We start from the raw sequence: 22,039 nt of genomic DNA, 5'->3' as shown, positions 1-22,039 counted from the left end.
GCGGTCCCCTGGCTTTCCACCAATACTGTGGGAAACTTGCCCTCCTGAGAATCCATTGCCCCTGTATGCCAGACAACCAAGGGTTAACTGCCCCCTTACAGCAAGCGCGGCAAGCGCAGCCCACCGCACCACACTCAGGCACAATGAGACCCCCACAGGGAATATACAGACTGAATACAGGCAATGGAACACAGGAATAGAAGGATAAAACCTGAGGAGACTCCGCTGCTGCTGCTGCCTCGATCGGTGCTTCCAGGAGAGAGGAAGTGATGCTGCCAGGGCGCTCTATGTAAGCCTATGGAGGCTACAAGAAAATGGCCGCCGTGCATGTAAACCATGCGGCCGGAGCGGGCGCCGGTAAAATGGCGTCGTTTGGCGCCGAAATCGCCGCTCCACAGTGCATAAAATCACACACAATATTATCCCATTATATGGATACATGTTAGATCGCCGCAGCGATCGCTGTATATGCCCCAACATGCCATTAAAAACATGCCCCACAGCTCCTCACACTGCCCAGCCTGACATACTCAGTGTCATACAGCTCCCCCCCCCTTGCAGCCCACAGCATGCAGCCGAGATATAGGGAGACAAGCAGTGTGATTAAAGGCAGGTTACACAGTCCCAGACTGAGACCCCCCCCAGACAGACAGGTCCCCACATAGATACACTTACCTCACATGGCGTGGGGAACCCGCACAGGCGAACAAGCCGCTGCACATGAGGCAGGGAGAGTCGCAATTCAAGACGCACACAATGGCGGTTCAGAAACCGCACAGCGTCCGGTGAGGTAGCCACCTCACCAATCATCCCTGCACCGAACAGGGATGGGTCGTTCACCGTGCCAGGAGCGTTACCTGGCTGAACGCTCGATGGCAGACTGGGAAGCCACTGACCCACGACCTGCGACCAGGGGGATCAGCCCGAGACCCAGTCCGCATGATCCTCTTCGTCCGAAGAACTAACTAATGCTGACAAAAATAACAGCTAAGTAAAGGTAGAGAGAAAACTCAAACAAAATATCAAAAAGAAGAAAGAGTCTGGGACAAAAAGTCCCAGCACAGAGAGAGCCAGCCACTCCTGACAAGCTAGACATTAAAACTGAGATATGGTTGCAGGAAGTAGGAGGGTATTGACTGAGGGGACCACCCCTTGAGGGTGGGATATGTTAAAGCTTTATTGTTAACATATTCTGTTGCCTAGCTACTCCTTCGGAGCAAAGTCTAATACCCATATGTGACGAATATGAAGAGGCGGCGACTGTCGGAGGACGTAAGAGAAAAAATCAATTTAAAAGGAAAAAAACATTTCAAGGACCAGAGATCCTAGCAAGGAACTAGGTCTTTACTCCTGACTAGGCAGAAAAAACTGAGTGCCTATCACTGAGTGTGGGTGTATACCCCCTGGGACTGCTCATAGACGTAGTCAATCTTTTTCCTGCCTAGTGTACTACTCCTGTAGGGGGCAGTATAACCCAATGGTTAAGAAGAATCAGGAGCTGTGTCCGTCAATGAAGGCAAGTGAAATTCTTGATTGAGCTGCCCAGTGCCCACTTAATTGAGTGAGCTCCTAACTTCCTGTTTAGAAGTCTAGCCTCCTGGCCTACAGAACATAGTCCATCCTTCACATGGTATCACAGGGAGTAATAAAAACAATTTCTAGCTACAGTGCTCAAACTTCAAGTAGTGCTGCCAGCTCTTGCTGGACTACAGAACACCCCCTTTCTTACAGTTTAGAGAGGCAGGTTTTCTCTAGTTAAGCAGGGAAGAACTTAAGCAAGGGTCACAACACTGCTTGAGATTTCAGTGCAGCAGAGGCAGCATTGTCCATTCTCTACAGGAAGGTAGGAGCTCCCTGAATTTCTGGCAGGATCAAGCACTTTTCTGTTCCTTTAGCACTTTTAAACAGACAATCCAGGTGAAATGTTTGTTTCACAGATGTACTGAATGTAGTTTTTGCATGGACATATATTTTAAACTAAAACAGCTATTGCTTATCATGTAATCTATCATTTAAACAGTGAAAGCACTGACCTGTGTTTAAATGACACATGAGGAAACACCACTCCAAAGAGAGCCACAGAGGCATCAATGACCGAAACACCCAGAGGAAGAGGACCAGGCACAGCTTCACCAGCTGGGATGCGCAGGTAGATGGAGGATGGGTCATGTTCCAGAGCGCCACTTCCAGAGGCACTGTTGGGTTGCAGCTAAACAGCATTTAAAACTCAAATTAAACAATTTGTTTTGGATATTGTAATTGCTACTAAAGATAGATCACAGAACTGTAGAAAAGTACTAATAATATTAATAGCCTTACCTGATCCTCAATGGATTTGTGATCGGTCTCTTGCAGCCAAGAGCCAAGCAAAACACTGTCATCATAGTGACACAGAGAACGAAGTAGAGAAGTAGTCGTGTTGGAAGAGTTGTCAGTTAAGGTGAATTCAGCAACCAACTCACGGAGAAGCACACTGAAGTTACCTTTGTAAAAAGATGAACATGACATTTTCACAGAAAAACAAAACAACTTGCAATATAATATACAAAGGTTGAGTGAAGTTCAGACCTGACCCTTACTAGGCTTTTGCACTCTCAGAATGAGTGAAGTCCAGACTTCACTGAACTCTTTGCAAGCCTAGGGCTGCAAATCACATTCCTCTACAACAGGGATCTCCAAACTTTTTAAAAAAAGGTCCGGTTTACTGTCCTTCAGACTTTAGGAGAGCCAGTGGGAGTAGAAACTACCTTGGGCTTGGTGGTCAGTGGCAGGAATGGCGCCCCCATCCCTGGCATCAGTGGCAGGAATGACGCCCCCATCCCTGGCGTCAGTGGCAGGAATGACGCCCCCATCCCTGGCGTCAGTGGCAGGAATGACGCCCCCATCCCTGGCGTCAGTGGCAGGAATGGCGCCCCCCATCCCTGGCGTCAGTGGCAGGAATGGCGCCCCCATCCCTGGCGTCAGTGGCAGGAATGGCGCCCCCATCCCTGGCGTCAGTGGCAGGAATGGCGCCCCCATCCCTGGCGTCAGTGGCAGGAATGGCGCCCCCATCCCTGGCGTCAGTGGCAGGAATGGCGCCCCCATCCCTGGCGTCAGTGGCAGGAATGGCGCCCCCATCCCTGGCGTCAGTGGCAGGAATGGCGCCCCTATCCCTGGCGTCAGTGGCAGTAATGGCGCCCCCATCCCTGGCGTCAGTGGCAGTAATGACGCCCCCATCCCTGGCGTCAGTGGCAGGAATGACGCCCCCATCCCTGGCGTCAGTGGCAGGAATGGCGCCCTCATCCCTGGCGTCAGTGGCAGGAATGGCGCCCCCATCCCTGGCGTCAGTGGCAGGAATGGCGCCCCCATCCCTCGCGTCAGAGGCAGGAATGACGCCCCCATCCCTGGCGTCAGAGGCAGGAATGGCGCCCCCATCCCTGGCGTCAGTGGCAGGAATGGCGCCCCCATCCCTGGCGTCAGTGGCAGGAATGGCGCCCCCCATCGCTGGCGTCAGTGGCAGGAATGGCGCCCCCCATCCCTGGCGTCAGTGGCAGCAATGGCACCCCCCATCCCTGGCGTCAGTGGCAGGAATGGCGCCCCCACCCCTGGCGTCAGTGGCAGGAATGGCGCCCCCCATCCCTGGCGTCAGTGGCAGGAATGGCGCCCCCCATCCCTGGCGTCAGTGGCAGGAATGGCGCCCCCCATCCCTGGCGTCAGTGGCAGGAATGGCGCCCCCCATCCCTGGCGTCAGTGGCAGGAATGGCGCCCCCCATCCCTGGCGTCAGTGGCAGGAATGGCGCCCCCCATCCCTGGCGTCAGTGGCAGGAATGGCGCCCCCCATCCCTGGCGTCAGTGGCAGGAATGGCGCCCCCCATCCCTGGCGTCAGTGGCAGGAATGGCGCCCCCATCCCTGGCTTCAGTGGCAGGAATGGCGCCTCCATCCCTGGCTTCAGTGGCAGGAATGGCGCCCCCATCCCTGGCGTCAGTGGCAGGAATGACGCCCCCATCCCTGGCGTCAGTGGCAGGAATGACGCCCCCATCCCTGGCGTCAGTGGCAGGAATGACGCCCCCATCCCTGGCGTCAGTGGCAGGAATGACGCCCCCATCCCTGGCGTCAGTGGCAGGAATGACGCCCCCATCCCTGGCGTCAGTGGCAGGAATGACGCCCCCATCCCTGGCGTCAGTGGCAGGAATGGCGTTCCCCATCCCTGGCGTCAGTGGCAGGAATGGCGCCCCCCATCCCTGGCGTCCGTGGCAGGAATGGCGCCCCCATCCCTGGCGTCCGTGGCAGGAATGGCGCCCCCATCCCTGGCGTCCGTGGCAGGAATGGCGCCCCCATCCCTGGCGTCCGTGGCAGGAATGGCGCCCCCATCCCTGGCGTCCGTGGCAGGAATGGCGCCCCCATCCCTGGCGTCCGTGGCAGGAATGGCGCCCCCATCACTGGCGTCCGTGGCAGGAATGGCGCCCCCATCCCTGGCGTCCGTGGAAGGAATGGCGCCCCACAAAACATTAAAAAGAAAAAACTAGTGTTAGAGGGTGATATTTTTTAACATCACATGCTGTACAAACCCCCAACTTAGAGAGGGCTTAGGAGCTGCTAGAAGTACTAAAAAAAACAGCAACTAATCAAAGGCAAAAACCAGGAAATGAGAACTGAATAGTTGTATCTGTATCTCCTAATAAACCCTTTAAAAAAAGGGATTTTGCAGGGAACACACACCAAAAAAAAATTACTATTACCATGAACATTTTTTCGGGAACACAAACTATCTATGGGAAATTTAAAAAGCAGTACAGGGGAAAACCAGAAAATGCCCAACAAATTCCAGAACTAAGGTCCAGCCACGCTGCATCAAGCAGATGCATGCAACAAGTGGAAAGGGGAGTTGTAGCCTTGTAAAAGCAATAGATTAGGGCATCCATGACAGGTTAGGCCTCCTTCATCCCAAAGCCCTCAGGATGGGGATAAACATGCATCCCAGTGCTCAGGGACCATAAAAGAACAGGCAGAATACTTTCTCTAGGGCCCAAGGCACCTGATTGGATCCTAAGGGGCCAAACATTGGTGGCAGAGGAGAAATGAACAGGTTGTCTGTTTGTAAGAATCCTGCAAGGTGCAGCAATCTATAGGTCAGAGTTGAACAGGTTGAAAAAAAAAGTCCCAATATATGCATCAGGGAAGAAGGCATAGCAATGTATGCTGCACCTGAGTTCAAAGATGGACTCTGCTGGGAAAACTGATCAGTCAGCCTTATAAACACCAAATCTGAAGCCACAAAGGTTGGTTGTATCCAGGGAAAAAAACCTTACCTTCATAGGTCTTTGGAGGTAACAAAGCCAATATATCATAAAGCCTGAGACGGACCATCGCAGCACTTGCCTTTAAATGTGCACCATGAGCCTTGATTACAGAAAGGATGCTGAAAGCAAAGAAAGAGGAAGGGCAAAAACATAATAAATCACTGTCCAAAAAAGTACACAAAAATGCATTTCTACATTTGTGGTGGAATGAGCCATGGTTCCATCGTGACTCCCGACACAATTTTTTTTTTAAAGAGTTCAAATTTCCGTCTGTGACCACATCACTTTCGGTCACTAACACCAAGACAAGAATTGGGGGTAGCAATAGTCCCTTGTACAGTAGGCAGTAAAAAAAAAAAAAATTGCTTTAGAAAAAACGTAATTTTCTTTTTTCACTTGGAGACAAAACAGGGAGTAGAAATCTCCCCAACAGAGAAACAGCCATAAAAACCTTCCCAAAACTAAATAAAATGTCGGGGCTGGAGTTCAGCTTTCAATTTCTGGTTTCCAGAAAATAGGTAGGGAACTTGTCTCTCTCTGTGTGTCAGGACCATGGGCATGACTGGCCTTAGCTACAGGCTAGTCACCACAGTGTGGGCAGAGGATAGACCTTTTGCCAGGACCATATACAACACAGAAAGTCCAGCACTGCAAGCTCTGCTCCACTCCACCAATAACAGAAAATGTTCATATTTTATTTTGAGTTTTTAAGTTTCTCTTTAAGACTCAGGTAGCTGGAGCTTACATTCTAAAAAAAAAAAATGACAAAATGCACAATGAACTACTACTTACTGAGACATCATAGTCATAGCACATTCAATGGGTGTCATCAGTTTCCTAATCACATCCTCCGTCAACAATTCAGGACAATGAGCCACAAAGCTTCGCATAGCTGGAAAGGGATCATTAAATTAATGTTAAACAGACCAAGTGCACAAACTTTAAATAAAAAGTTTCAACAGTGCTGGCTAAATGATCACATTTAGTAAATGCTATAAAAGAATAAACCTGTTTCTACAAAAACAGCCTCAAGAACTATTTTAATGTATTTATCATATAACGCTGGTTAAAGTATGACAAGCTCTCTGTTAAAAATACATGAAAAAGAAAAAAAAAAAAGAAAGAATAAAAATATATATTTCTCAATGCAAAGCAGAAACACTACTAAATAAACAGAAGCTAAAGCAGTGTAAATAAAAGATAAGATGAGAAAATATGTTATAACCCTTTTAGAATTGATTCTTACCACAAAGTGCTCCAGCGCGTCCTTCCAGAGTCACCTGCCAAGTAAAAGCATCTCCTTTGGCTTTTTCAGCCTCCAGCTCCTTCAGGGAACGTGGAAATACATTTCTCCACAGCAGAAGCATCTTAGGAAGATGATAGCGCACAACGGAGGGACCTGTTTATTAGCAATGCATTGTATAAGAGAATTGGCTGGCAATAGTCATATGTGCTTTAATCAATTCTAACTTACATAGTTAGTGAGGTTGAAAAAATACATCAGTCCATCCAGTTTAACCTATGATGTGTGTGTGTTTGCTTTTAAGTGTACATTGTATAACCCTGTATGTTGTGGTCTCTAAGGTGCCCATCTAACAGTTTTTTGAAACTATCAATGCTCCCTGCTGATAGGACTGCTTGTGGAAGAGAATTCCACATCCTTACCGCTCTTACAGTGAAGAACCCTTTACGCATTTTAAGGTTAAACCGCCTTTCCTCTAGTTTTAGTGAGTGGCCACGTGTCTTATATTATCTCCTTTCTCTGAATAGTTTGTTCCTTATGCTAGGGTCGCCAGTACAGTATTTGTACATTGATATCATATCCCCCCTCAATCGTCTCTTCTCCAGAGAGAATAGGTTCAGTGCTTGCAGTCTTTCCTCATAGCTGATGTCCTCCATTCCCCTAATTATTTTTGTTGCCCTTCTCTGGACTCTCTCCAGTTCCAGCACATCCTTCCTGAAGACCGGTGCCCAGAACTGGACAGCATACTCCAGATGTGGCCGGACCAGAGTTTTGTAGAGTGGGAGAATAATCTCTTTATTTCTGGAGTGAATCCCCTTTTTTATACATCCCAGTATTCTGTTGGCTTTACTTGCAGCGGCTTGGCATTGCATGCCACTGCCAAGCCTGTTGTCTACCAGTACCCCCAAGTCCTTTTCCATCCTAGACTCACCCAGAGGCTCCCCCCCCCCTAGTGAGTAGCTTGCTTTCTGGTTTTTGGCCCCAAAGTGCATTACTTTACATTTTTCAACATTAAACCTCATCTGCCATGTAGTTGCCCACCCCGTTATTTTGTTCAGGTCCGCTTGCAAGGTTTCCACATCCTGCATAGAAGATATTGGCATGCTTAGTTTAGTATCATCTGCAAATACTGAGATTGTACTAGATATCCCCTCCTCTAAATCATTTATGAATAAATTAAACAGGATTGGTCCCAGGACAGAACCCTGGGGGACCCCACTTTCCACACCCGCCCAATCTGAGTACTCCCCATTAATCACCACCCTCTGAACTCTCCCCTGGAGCCAGTTCTCTATCCAGGTACTCACCTTATGGTCCATACCTACCTTCCTTAGTTTGTACAGTAAGCGTTTGTGGGGAACGGTGTCAAAGGCCTTTGCAAAGTCCAGATACACCACATCCCAAGGCTTACCTTTATCTAGGTGGCAGCTCACTTCATCGTAGAAGGTTAATAGATTGGTTTGGCAAGAACGATTTTTCATAAATCCATGCTGATTGCTACAAATAATACAGTTTTCATTACTAAAGTCTTGTATGTGGTCCCTTAACATCCCCTCCAAAATCTTGCAGACTACCAATGTTAGGCTGACCGGCCTATAGCTCCCCGGGATACATCTCGGCCCCTTTTTAAATATTGGTACCACGTTGGCTTTTTTCCAATCAGCTGGCACCATACCCGTCTGCAAACTATCCTTAAAGATCAAGAATAATGGTCTGGCAATCACCTGGCTGAGCTCTTTAAGAACCCTCGGGTGCAAGCCATCCGGTCTCGGTGATTTATTTATGTTAAGTTTCTCTAGTTTAGTTCCAAGTCTATCTTCTGTTAGCCATGGCGGCATTTCCTGAGGTGTGTTGTTTAGTTCGGCCTTACAAGCTAGGTTCGTGTAGCCCCCTGATTCTTTTGTGAAGACCGAAGAGAAGAAATGATTTAACACTTCCGCCTTTTCTCTGTCCTCAGTGGCCATATTTCCTTTGTCATCTTTTATGGGGCCAATGTGTTCTGGCCTCGCTTTCTTACTGTTTATATACTTAAAGAACTTCTTGGGGTTCTTTTTACTCTCCTCCGCTATATGTCCCTCGTGTTCTATTTTAGCCGCCCTGATTTTGTCTCTTTACATTTCTTATTACACTCTTTGTAATGCTTAAATGCTGCCAATGACCCCTCAGTCTTGTATTTTTTGAAGGCCTTATCTTTAGCACTAATATACATTTTTATGTTGGAGTTTAGCCACCCAGGGTTTAATTTTGCTCTTTTAAATTTATTTCCCTTTGGAATGCACTGGTCAATCCCCTTGTTAAGTATGCTCTTGAAGCACTCCCATTTTTCCTCCGTGTTCTTTGTTCCCAGGGTTCTATCCCAATTGATATTTTCTAGCAGCGAGCACAGTTTAGGGAAATTGGCTCTTTTGAAATTCAGTGTCCTTATATTGCCCCTCTAATTCCTATAACTGTAATTAATACTGAAACTTATTGACCTATGGTCACTGTTTCCTAAGTTGTCCCGTATTTCTATATCCGTGAGCAGGTCTGTATTGTTGGTAATCAGTAGGTCAAGTACTGCATTGTTTCTCGTCGGTGCATTCACCATCTGAACCATGAAATTGTCCTGCAAAACATTTAGAACTGCCTAGCCTTGGCTGAGTGTGCGGTTCCTTCTGCCCAGTCTATATCTGGATAATTAAAGTCCCCCATTATAATGACATTTCCCATCCTTGCTGCCAATCCTATCTGTAAAATGAGGTCCGCCTCTCCCTCCTCCCTCAGGTTGGGGGGCCTATAGCATACGCCCAATATTACCTTCCCCACCGTGCCTTCCCTTTGAAGCTCTACCCATAGGGATTCTGCTTCGTCCATAGCTCCATTATTAATATCATCCCTCATATTTACCTGTACACTGTTCTTAATATACAGACATACCCCTCCTCCTTTTTTACCCTCTCTATCTCTGCGATAAAGGGAATACCCCTGAATGGTTGCCATCCAGTCAGGAGAGCTGTCAAACCAAGTCTCAGTTATCCCCACAAAATCGAAAGTCCTCCTCAAACATCAGCAGCTCCAGCTCTCCCATCTTGTTGGCCAGGCTTCTGGCATTGGTATACAAACCTCTTAATTTTGTCCGGTTACATATATCCTCATTTGATGTTTTTAGGCTGCTCTCCTGATTTTTCCCCATACCCACCCTGGGTATAGGAGCTCCGAACACCCTACCGCTAATGTCCCCATTTCTGCCCTCTGAAACTTGCTTTCCACTGGCTAATTCTACATCTGTACCCTCCCCCCCATTCCCTAGTTTAAAAGCCCCTCTAACTTTTTGGCCATCCTCGCACCCAGTACGGCTGCACCCTCCCCAGTTAGGTGCAATCCGTCCCTACAAAAGAGCCGGTGGCCGACTGAGAAGTCAGCCCAGTTCTCCAGGAACCTGAAACCCTCCTTACTACACCAGCTCCTCAGCCACTTGTTAACTTCCCTAATCTCCCGCTGCCTCTCTGGTGTGGCTCGAGGTACAGGTAGTATTTCGGAAAATACTACCTTGGAGGTCCTTATCCTCAACTTAGCGCCTAAGTCCCTGAAATCGTTTAGGACTGATACATAGACAAACAGTTATTGCAAAGTTTAGGAAACAAGAAGCAGATTCATTTGGCATAACCTTGTAAAATGAGTCAGTTGTTAGCAGCAAAAACACTTCAACATGCCAGCAAGGAAGATGCAAATAAATACGCAAATAGGCAAAACGGATTGCCAAAAGACCCATTCATTGTAAATGAACCAATACCTAATGTCATAAGAGCTCCAAGCAGTAACCAGCCAGCCTGGGTTCGCTGCAGGGACAGTCTGCTGTTTTGTGACGCTGTGCGTAGCAAGTCCTCAGCTATACTGACAACCATCTATAAAAGGAAAAGTCAAGATTTCAATACAATATATAGTTCTGATTTAATGCATGTATAGAATTCCGATGACGTCATTTCTATGACGAAACGCATCAAGTTGCAACGCACGCTGCCTCAATCTGGTCCCTTACTTTGAACCGCACACCGTTTTCCCCACTTCCGGGTACGGCGCAAGTTCACATGAGCGGACTCGAGACACAGCCGCGAGGCTTACGAGTCTGCCAAAGGTGTACCAGCTATTCTTTTTTCTTTATTATCCAGTGCATATCTTTTAAAAAATTCTTCTTGTGCGATTGGCGTGATGTTTTTTTAAAATAAAGAAGATTTGAACCGTCTACACTATGAGGAGTCTTCTTCCTTCTATATCCTGAGCATATACCAGCAAAAGAATCACAGACCCCCATTTCTCACCAGGAGACCGGAATAACTGTGACCAAAGCTTATACTGATTCCTGCTGGCGTACGCCACCGGGAATCCACCACATCTGGTAAGTGGGAATTCTTACTACTCTACACCGAAGCGGAGGGTCACACCACTGTTGCATATGTGTTTGCATCGGCAACGGCACTTTTAAGAGTCACACGAAAAGACTTTCTGTTATATTGCACATTTGCACTATTTTGTATCAGCACTATTGCAGCACGGACTTCGTCCACTATATTATTGCATGATTGGTTTGCAGGACAATATTGTTGTTTCTTTCCCTGCACTTTATATATATTTTTTAAATGTTTTTTCAGGTTGGAATTTTTTAGAGCCATTGAGCTGGTTTTTTTATTCACTTTTTTTATTCACTTATTAATTGTATTACCTATTTATTGAGCAATCAATAATAGCACATTTACACTTTATACTATTTGGAAGGAATAGGTATATATATGGAGACAATTCACTGTTCATTTATTTCTTGCACTTTAAAATTAATTACCTATGGATGGTACACTAAATTTGTTATAAGACTTATTTACTGTCACATTAACACTACACAATAACAATTTTTAATATAGGGGTAGCGCAGTTTTTATCTACCTGCATGTATAGAATTAGAATTTTTTCAGCTCTGTCCCCTATGGAATAAAGTACATATAGTTATTTGTCCCATGTTTCTAAGCTTTCCAACCTTGGTTAAGAGTACTGACCTGCCCTACACCCCACCTCCTATTGAAATCTGACAACCACTTTAAAGGAGACAGTCAACTCATAGCCACAGCTTGTCTTGGCTGTGAGCACTTTCCTGAGAAAAGCAACGGAAAGAGAAATGCATATGGAGCGGAGGAAATGTCCGCATCTCTATTCCCCTTGTCATTGCTTGTGTTTGTCAGAAGTTTTATCCCAAGTAGGGACTAAAACGCAGTACCAAGAATATTAATGTAAGGTCTCAGAATTTACACTAAGGCAGCCATATTCCAAAGAAGAAATCTTTGCCAATGCGGGATATAAAAAGGATGAATGGTAACAAATACACTACCACCAATATTTTTACACCTATGCTTTGATTCTTACCTTTCCTTTGGAGTGAGGGATACCCAAGGGACACTGGTGCACACCTCCAAGAAGGGCTGCCATTGCAAAGCTGTAGCCACTGACAGCTTCTGGTGAATTCTTTAGGTTGTTGAGCCTCTCTGCACATCGGTCAAGGAGTGGGGTCAACTGAAAGGGTAGAGCTACTGCAACGCAGCGTAAACACCATGCAGCAGCAAGCCTGGCTGCCATACTGGGGTGAAGGAGAACAGAGGTCACTGTATCCTGTAAACCTATATGTCAGACAAAAAACAAACACTCAACATGGGATGTAAATATGACTACATAATATAAATTATACAGTGGTATACTGGAGACTATTCAGTTACCTATTGAGGGTTCCTGTATGAGAGGAGATGCAGTGGAGTTTAGGCTTTGCACCAGACTTCCCAGCTCTTGCAGAGCACACACCATTACATGCTGACTAGCAGATACATCAGCTGTACCAACTTTATTCTCGTTATTAGCATCATTAACAACAGCTTCTGTAAAATGAAAAAAACAAACAATTAAAACAGATTTTAAAAAAAGTACGTGAAAAAAAAAAAGAAAAAAAAACAGGTTTTTCTTAAAATATGTGAAAATTGCATTGATAACACTTCACTTTAAAGCAAATTTAAATATGAATAAAACAGACATCTTACCAACAGATTTCATTTGCTTGCCGATTGCCTGACAGATCTCTTTAGCTGCTGCATTCTGTGCCTTTTCACCAAGCAAACTGCCAACTGTAGCACGTAGAATAAATGACACGCATCTTCGAGAATAGACAGCCTCTACATGTGTTTGGGTGGCTCGTGGATGCGACACTAGGTCAAGCACATGTGAAAGAAAAGTAGCAAAATTGCGCTCCAACCATTGTCCTCCTAAAGTGGTGACAAAGACTACATATGCCTAAAATGAAAAAGGAAATTGTGTTTTACCATCACAATATTATCACACACTTTTTAGTTCACTTAATAGTTTATCCCTATTTAGCTTAAATTCAGATTCACTCCAATTCATCACCTTCAAATGGAAATTGATGATAAAAGTGTAATAAATTGCTTACATTTTTTTTTTTTTAAACTTCTTATCTCAATCACTGCCACCCATCTGTACTTTACTGGTGTGTTGAGCTATTTGCCTGCATCTCAGCTTTAATGTCTTAATACTGACAGAAAAGCTTAGAGGAAAAGCCATAACCAGAGTGACAGAGCAGAATCAATAGCACCTTCCATTATTCAATGGATTATATGGTCACATAGATATTTGAAAAAACTGTTTTCATACTGTGAAGTCAACCTAAAGTCTGACAAACATGACTCATATTTCAGACGATTCCTGTTGAGTTCAGTCAAACAGACAGCGTCCAGTCAGATGCATTTCAACCAAAGAAGTCCACAAGTACTTTTTTTTTAAGTCTGTAAATAACAGAAAAAAGCCACAAGGCATCCAAAGCATTTCAGGGACCCAGCGCACCTCTTTCATCATGGCTACAAAAGGACACAGAAAGTGTAGGTAACACATATTGATAAACACATATAATGTTTTTTTTTTATTATTATTTAAGAATAGATTTTTATTAAATTATACCGCTTGTATGCCGTATAACAACGCGGCAAAAGAATATATGAATATATCTAATAATTATATATTCACTCAGAAATTTGGTTTTGGCAATTTCCACCATTATTAGGGCGGGTTCAATGGACATAAAATGGTATGGACACTGGGAAATGGATGGAGGATGGCGTGAATGAATGATCTGTACGGAGGTTACGTAATATGGAGGTAAATTCCCTTCTCGAAGGATGAATATGAGGAATGGGGGGGGGGGAATAGGAGATTCCCTTCATGTAGAAAATAGAACCAGAAAACTCAGAACATGAGACCATGGTGGTACAAGAACATCACTGAGCGATGGTTGGTTGGTGGGGAGGACAAGGACTCGAATAAACAAATGTTTTATATTCATCCATTAACCAAGTATAGACACCAGAACAGTTTTCAGACAGACCACTAGAGGGAGCAAGGACTCCGTTGAACATGAAAGGATACAAATACAAACTTGGTTTACATAGTCTGTGTATGGTGAACACATCATTTCGATTTTCCAGGAGTCGGGTGGAAAGGTTTTAGCCAGACGGTGACCGCATCCAATCAGATGCAATCACTGTTCAGTAGCCTGATAGCCGCAAATGTGCTGGCTGTCAGAATAAAAACAGCCGGCATTGAAGATTCCTTTACCCACACTGTTTAGCGTGGATGAAGAAATATGTCTGATTTCTTTTGTATAGCTGAATGAGAGAAATCTATTAATGTATGGCTGGCCTTATCGGAGAGATCTGCTATATAACCTATTAAAAGACAAGGAGGCTTTTCACACCAGCACCAGCAGTTTTTATTAATTTAATTAAGTTTTTTCTTAATAAAACAGTAAATTATCACAAATGTCACAATTTTATTTAGCTGGTAAGGCAAAATAAAACAAGCAATTGTTGGTGATCCACTATAGGCCTCTCAATAAACCCCAGAGGTAAATTCCTGGGGAAGTACGGCTCAATGACTAAAAATAGTCAGTGGAAGTGACCGTTGGATAATGGGGTACCATAAATAAAAAGGGGTGTGGGGTGACCAACCAAGGTTCGACACTCCCACCAAGAAACCAACTAAGGGCACTACAACCAATCAATGAAGTAAAAAATAATTTTATTAGGCACGTATGCCTGTGAGAAATTCAAAAAAGGGAACTTGGGGTGACATGAGGAACCCTGCACAGCAACATGTTAAAATACAACATTAAAAATGGCACACAGCACATATAGTAAATGGACTTGAGCCTAAACCAACCATTGATTGATGACCGTCATTTGACTGCAAAGGTGGCTTAAAACACTAGAATGGTGTATATTGATTGAACACTATAGTGACGGTCATCAATCAATGGTTGGTTTAGGCTCAAGTCCATTTACTATATGTGCTGTGTGCCATTTTTAATGTTGTATTTTAACATGTTGCTGTGCAGGGTTCCTCATGTCACCCCAAGTTCCCTTTTTTGAATTTCTCACAGGCATACGTGCCTAATAAAATTATTTATTTATTTTTTACTTCATTGATTGGTTGTAGTGCCCTTAGTTGGTTTCTTGGTGGGAGTGTCGAACCTTGGTAGGTCACCCCACACCCCTTTTTATAGCTGGTAAGGCAGCCTGAAATCTGTTTGTCTAACTAAAGCACTCTCCATCTGTATGCCTCGGTGGGGCACTGGCAATGGCATAACATATTGCTGCCTATGTAGAAAAGTTAAAGTAATAAAGCAAAAATGGTGCTTTAAAATAAACAGTCATGTTTAAGCTAATATTTTACAAGTGGAAATTACAGAACAAAAACAATTATCACTAGTTAATATGGGCATAGGCTTTAAAGCGGAGCTCCATCCTATTTTTACACTTTACACCATCAATGACATTAAAACATCCTGAAAAAGAATTGGATAATTATTATTTTTACTTTTTTCACCTTATTTTTAATGTAAATGAACTTAACTTCCTTCCACTTCCTCCTTATGCGGCCGCGGCCCACAACGTCACTTCGTCCTTTGCATTGACTCCTGGGAGATGAGAGTCCTCAATCCCAGGAGTCAATGCGCCTGCCCCGGTATCCCTCGTCGCTTCCGGTGCAGGCGCGTCATTCCCTGCTGAATGAATGAGAACAGCTTAGCTGTGGGATGACGTGCCTGGAAGTGACGAGGCATGGCACTTTGGGACTCCGAAATCCAGGAAGAGGACACAAAGAGGGACTCTGAGGCTTCAGTTGCCCACACCACAGATGGCAGCACTGGACAAGAAATTTACAAAGTAAGTAATTCTTCTTACAGGTACACTAAACAGGGGACAGTTCAGAGGCTATTGTTGCTTAAATGCACTAGCCCTGACTGTCCTAGGGGTATTTTTATCTAAAAAAAAAAATTTTGGAACTCCGCTTTAACACCAAAATTAAAAAAAAAAAAAAAAAAAAAAGAAAAAAAAGAAGAAGGACACTCACCTGTGTCACACCAACTCTTACTTCCCGACTGATTGACCCTCCCCCCTTCAGCATTTCTCCTCCACTCTTCAGAAACCCAGATCCTCCCCGCAGAAACCCTGTAGCCATGAGTTCCAGCACCTCTTCTAACGTGGCTTTTTTCACATTCTGACGCATAACTTGAATTACAAAATAAAACAAAAGGATGTGAACAATTGTGGGAATAAAGCTACATAAATAATTCAGATTACAGACAAAAGATTATTGTAGGATGTTAAAAACTATGCTGAAAGAAAAAAAAAAAATCAAAGACAAAATAGTACTTGACAGTTTATTAATTCTATGTAAATATTTCCAAGTCTGTAGTATACTGATAATTGTTACAGAAGGTATATAAAACGTATTTTGGGCACAGACTCATGCAATATTTATTTGCAGTAAAACTGTTGAGAACATGACAACAACTATGCAGCTCTTGGCAAATTCAGGGATTTTTAAAGTAAAACTCCAATTTAAACTTTTTTCCCCCTAGTTTTGAATTATGAGGAAGAGTTAGAAGACCTGTCAGGCCTCTGAATCCAGGAAAGCTGCCTGGTCTCATGTGGGTAGGCTTGTTCTATCCAGGTTTCTTTCGATTCATTTAGGAACTTTTTTTTTTTTAAACCATAAAGTTCCCTGGGGCTGTATGTACATATTGTTGTGGGCTGTATTGTCTACACCGCTGACCTCTTGTGGTTGACCAATCTATTACATCTGCTTGCAATTAAAGCAGAGTTCCGGGCACAAAATCGATCTTTTTTTTTTGTGCCCGTCCGCTTGTTCTCCTTCACCTGAAACAGAATTGGATAGTTAGGTTTTTTTTTTTTTTGTACTCACCTTGTAATTGTAGATCGAATATACTCACCTATTCTTCACTTCCTCCCTCTGCGCCGCGGCTCCGCCATCACTTCCTGGCTTGCAATGATTCCTGGGAGCTGAACGTCATCGCTCCCAGGAATCAATGCGACGGCACCGGCCCCGCTCGTCACTTCCGGGGCGACGCCGCATTCCCTGCTAAACAGCTTCTGGGCATGCCCAGAAGCTGTGGAGGAATGCGGCGCCACACCGGAAGTGACGAGAGGGGCCGGTGCAGGCGCATTCTGGGAGAAGGAGACGCGGAAGAGGATCGCGCCGGCTTCAGCTGCCCACAAGAGAGATGGCAACGCTGTGGAAGAAATGAGTATTTCTTCTTGCAGGTAAGTGCGAACCGGGACAGATCAGAGGCTAGCCATTGTGGAATGTACTAGCCCTGACTGTCCCGGGGGTATGTTCACTGAAAAATGTTTTCTGTGCCCGGAACTCCGCTTTAAGGGGAGTCTCATATACAGGTGTGGACAGCCTAATATGCTGTCCACACCTGTATATTATTTTAGAGACTTATGGGATTTTATACATATGAATATTTTAACTGCCTTTGGCCTAGACCTCCATACAATGATGGGGAACACTTTGGAACGTGTGGGTGTGTGTGTATCATGATCCAAAAGGTATCTATGGATGCACTTTAGTAATTTTCTTTAACTTATTATTATGTTGAATATTATGTTCCCTATTAGGCAATATTTACCCCTTTATTCTGCTAAAGAGATGTTTGTCTCTGGTCCCCCATCAGCTGTGTGTTTTCTTCCTTGTGCTGTGGGCAAGCCTTTATGCACCTTCGTCAGTTGGATGTATTTGTCCTACACCATTGAATATATATATATATATATATATATATATATATATATATATATATATATATATATATATATATATATATATATATATATATATATATATATATTCTTAATATGTTGTTATATACAATCCTGGCCAAAAATATTGGCACCCCTGCATTTGTCAGATAATGCACCACTTGGCCCAGAAAATTGTTGCAATTACAAATGTTTAGGCATTCCCATGCTTATCTGTTTTGTTAGTATCGGTAGGAAAAAAAGCAGAGAAACAAAAAGCCAAATGCGACACATTCCATGCAAAACTCTAAAAATGGACTATACAAAATCATTGGCACCCTCGATTTATTATTTGGTAGCACACTCCTTGGAAAAAAAAAAAATAAAAAAAATAACTGAAATCAGATTGCTTCCTGTAACCATCATTAAGTTTCTTACACCTCTCTACTGGAATTTTGGACCACTCTTGTTTCGTCAACTGCTCCAGGTATCTCAGATTGGAAGGATTCATTTTTCCAACTGCCGTTTTAAAATCTCTCCACAGTTGCTCTAAGGGATTTAGGCCTGGACTCATTGCTGGCCAGTTCAGTACTCTCCAGTGCTTTGTCTTAAAGCATTTCTGGGTGCTTTTTGAAGTGCGCTTTGGGTCATTGTCCTGCTGTAGGACCCATGACCTTTAAAAACCCAACTTTCTGACACTGGGCCCTATATTGCACTGCAGTTTTCTCTTTTCTATATCCTTTCAGAGTGCTTAATTTAGATAAAATCCTTATTTGTCAGTAGCACAGAGAAGGGGATGGGGAGCTGCAGTTACAGCTCTTGTACAGTGTTTGATTGGAGGAAAGAGACACCCGCCTTCACACATGGCATAGGAAGGAAGAAACGACGCAGAGCTGTGTTATGAATAGACAACCTGTGTGCTGAGCTCTCCTCCCCGTCACTATTTTATCTCTGGTGTCAGGACAAAACTTGTCAGAAGTGACACGTGCTGAAGACAGGAATGGAGCACCAGAGAGAAATTACACTCTTTGCTCTGAGCTTTGGAGGGAGACAAGTAAATATTACAGATATAGGTGCATTGTTCAGATTTCATGACTGAGGTTTACAACCACTTTAATATGGTCACAGAGAGAATATATATATATATATATATATATATATATATATATATATACACACACACACACATACACACTGACAATGTAGGAGAAAAAAAAAAACACACACACAACTTTACATTTGCTGTTATAGACTGCAATAATGAAATACCGATTTTTGTTAGAGAAAGATTTTAATAAAACCTACCTGCTGCCTGTTTTGGCATTAATGCAGTTGCCATAACAGTTCCCAGAAGTTTAGACACCGCAACTCTGACCCCATAGTTAGAGCCTTCCAGGGCCTTGAAGCAAAGCGTTGCAACATTCTCAAGCTCCGCCGTCCACATAAATACGGCTTCACTCTGAAGCTCCAACAAGCACTGTAGTAAGAGAATTTATAGATCAATATCTTGACAAGTAATCTTTCTTTCCACATTCCTATATATTACAAAGAGCTATAAGACAGAACATATTTAAAACTAAAGAAAAAAATCATACTTTGTTTAAAAAAAAACAAAAAAACACGCAAATAGAAAACCTTTATATACGATACACATATTTGCACCAGAAGGCAGCAAAAAATAAAAAATAAAAAAAAATTCAACTACTCCAGTGTTAATACTTCAAAAATGAGTATCCTGCTATATTTTGTGCATCCAGCTCTTTTTTTAAAACAATCTGCTGAGCTGGCCAGAACTAGTTCTTAAGGGATTCTATTCCACATTTTCACACTCTTAGTGTAAAGAAGCCTTTCCATTTGCGAAGGTTAAATCTCTTTTTCTCCAGACGTAAAGATGACCTGAAAGTGATTAACTCTCACCAAGCTCACTATATAGACCACTTATGTATTTATACATGTTGATCATATCCTCCTTAGTCACTTCTTCTCAAGAGAAAATAAATACAGTTCCTCCAATAATTCCTCATAACTGAGCTCCTCCATGCCTCTTATCAGTTTGGTTGCTCTTCTCTGCACTTTCTCCAGTTCTCGGATATCCTTTTTGTGAACCCCCATAACAATTGTCACATTTTAAGATTGGCGTGGCTATGCCGCATCAACAGGGATCTAGGAATGAATACACTACAAATCTGAGCTGCCAAAAAGTGGTTCAGCTTACTCCTAGTAATTTCACACTCCCTCTAGCTTTTAAACTGAAAGTCCATACAGAGGTACAGACAGAAAGCTGGAGGGAGAATTCACAGGAGCCTGACATTGCACTCACAATCCACTGCTTGTGGATGCAATACCCCACAGGCCTCTGTAGAAAAAATAAATAATAAAATGCACATTTTTTTACCAGCAAAAATATGTGCAATTATTATTTTTTTTGTACACCACTTATCTACCGGCATATAGGGAAATAATGCCAGCAGGAAACTTTCCTGCCTCCGTGCAGGCGTCCTATGACGTCTGCCTGTTCTTGGCGTGGCGATCGGGAATGTGGCATAACCCTTGCGACACATCCCATCCCTGATCAGGGTAAAGAGCCAGTGAAAATGGCTCTTTACCACGGGACCGGCTGTGTCCAATGACAGCCGGTCACATGCACACCCCCAGGGGCTGGCAGCGCAGCGATCAGAGATGAGGTGTCACTCTGACACAGCCCATCCCTGATCAGTGTAAAGAGCCAATGAAATTGGCTCTTTACCACGTCACCGGCTGTGTCCAATCACAGTCAGTGACAAATTTTAACAAACTGCGGTAATTCCCTGTCTGTTATCAGGTTCTTCTCCTCACACACGATCAGTGGATTGCGGTAACAGCTAGTTACTGCTTACAGCGTAAGGCATAGTCCCCAGATTGCCCAGCAATAAAGAGTACCTGTCTGCAGCCCATCAGAGTACTCGAGTGCCTGTCTGCAGCCCATGCCTCACAGAATATACGTTGGGGTGTTTGCTTTCCTAAGTGGGGTCATTTTGTGGGAGTTTCCATTGTCCAGGTGCTCCAGGGCCCTTAAAAGTGTGATTTAATTTTTTAATTTTCCCAAACATTTGGGGGAAAAATAACTTAAAGAAACTCACCATGCATTTTACTAAATAACTTGGACTGTCTACTTTCCAAAAAAGGGGTCATTTGGAGGGTATTTGTACTGTCCTGACATTTCAGGGCCTCAAGAAATGAGGTCGTCAGTACATCAGGTGTGATCAATATTTAATTATTTGTACCATAGCTTGTAGACTCTACAACTTTCACACAGACTAAATAATATACATTAATTTGGGTTATTTTTACCAAAAATGTAGCATTATAAATTGTGGCCCAAATGTATAAACAAAAATTACTTATTTGCAAAATTGTATAATACAAATTAAAAAAAAAAAAAAAGTGTTTTTTTTCCCCCCAACATTTTCGCTCTTTTTTTTTTTTTAACTTATATCGTAAAAAACAAAAAAAAAAAAAAAACCCAGTGGTGATTAAAATACCACCAAAAGAAAGTTCTATTTGTATGGAAAAAAAATTATACAAACTTTGTTTGGGTACAGTGTTGCATGACTGAGTAATTGTCATTCAAAATGTGAGAGTGCTGAAAGCTAAAAATTGGTTTAAGGTGAACTTGGCCTTTAAGTATTTTAATGCAAGCGATACATATATGTATAAACAATTGATCTATGTGACCATTTACTGACAGCGGTTTATAATATATAATAACACCACATCACCAACATGTACTATATTAATAAAAGCAGCAGAAGCAAAATAAAAAAAAGCAAAAAAGAGTTATGGTTCACAAAATAAAGCCTGTTAAATATAATAGATATTTATGGTTTAACCCTGAGCATTCAAAACCGGTTAATTCTCACTTCCTCTAAGTGCCGGTTCACATTTCTGTGATGTGGGAATGCTGCAAATATACAGCATGTTCCCGCGTCGCATCCGCACCACTGGCAGTTCACACTGCCATATGCGATACGCTGGGGGTGATAATTAAAAGTTAACGACACCCCGAGATCAGATCGCATATCGCAGTGCGATCTGAAAGTTCGCACAGAATCTGATCGCACTAGAGTGAACCACCATGCGATTCGATTCTGCTGCTGATCAAAAAAAGGGTCCTGTGCGAGTTAGGTCTGATTTCGGTGCGAATTCAGCCATACAAACTTAATGGCTGAATTTGCACCACACAGAGATCGCATGTAATTTTAGGAGCAGTGTGCACCAAATTACATGTGATCTCTATGATCGTACTAATGTGAACCGGCACTAACAGAGTGAACATTTTTCAAATATTGACTTTATCTTTGCAAATCTGCAGGCTATACAGTACAAGTCCATTTAACCTCTTTACGACTGCCCA

At 43.4% G+C, this 22,039-nt stretch overlaps 1 protein-coding gene across 2 annotated transcripts in view; it reads right to left on the bottom strand.

The window, feature by feature from the left end:
• Positions 1-22,039, bottom strand: part of HEATR5B (HEAT repeat containing 5B) — a 181,648-nt gene that overhangs the window by 131,424 nt on the left and 28,185 nt on the right. For both annotated transcript variants that reach the window (XM_082250254.1, XM_082250255.1), the window contains exons 6-16: positions 18,952-19,123; positions 15,956-16,113; positions 12,577-12,826; positions 12,262-12,417; positions 11,915-12,165; positions 10,296-10,407; positions 6,527-6,679; positions 6,073-6,172; positions 5,290-5,399; positions 2,320-2,483; positions 2,034-2,209 (exon numbers count right to left, since the gene is read on the bottom strand). In XM_082250254.1, coding sequence (XP_082106380.1) covers positions 2,034-2,209; positions 2,320-2,483; positions 5,290-5,399; positions 6,073-6,172; positions 6,527-6,679; positions 10,296-10,407; positions 11,915-12,165; positions 12,262-12,417; positions 12,577-12,826; positions 15,956-16,113; positions 18,952-19,123 — 1,802 coding nt within the window. The remainder of the gene's footprint in view (positions 1-2,033; positions 2,210-2,319; positions 2,484-5,289; positions 5,400-6,072; positions 6,173-6,526; positions 6,680-10,295; positions 10,408-11,914; positions 12,166-12,261; positions 12,418-12,576; positions 12,827-15,955; positions 16,114-18,951; positions 19,124-22,039) is intronic.

Source organism: Pelophylax lessonae (assembly GCF_965119305.1).
Source record: "Pelophylax lessonae genome assembly, chromosome: 3".
Lineage (NCBI taxonomy): Eukaryota > Metazoa > Chordata > Amphibia > Anura > Ranidae > Pelophylax > Pelophylax lessonae.
This window is presented reverse-complemented; position numbering and strand designations above follow the sequence as displayed.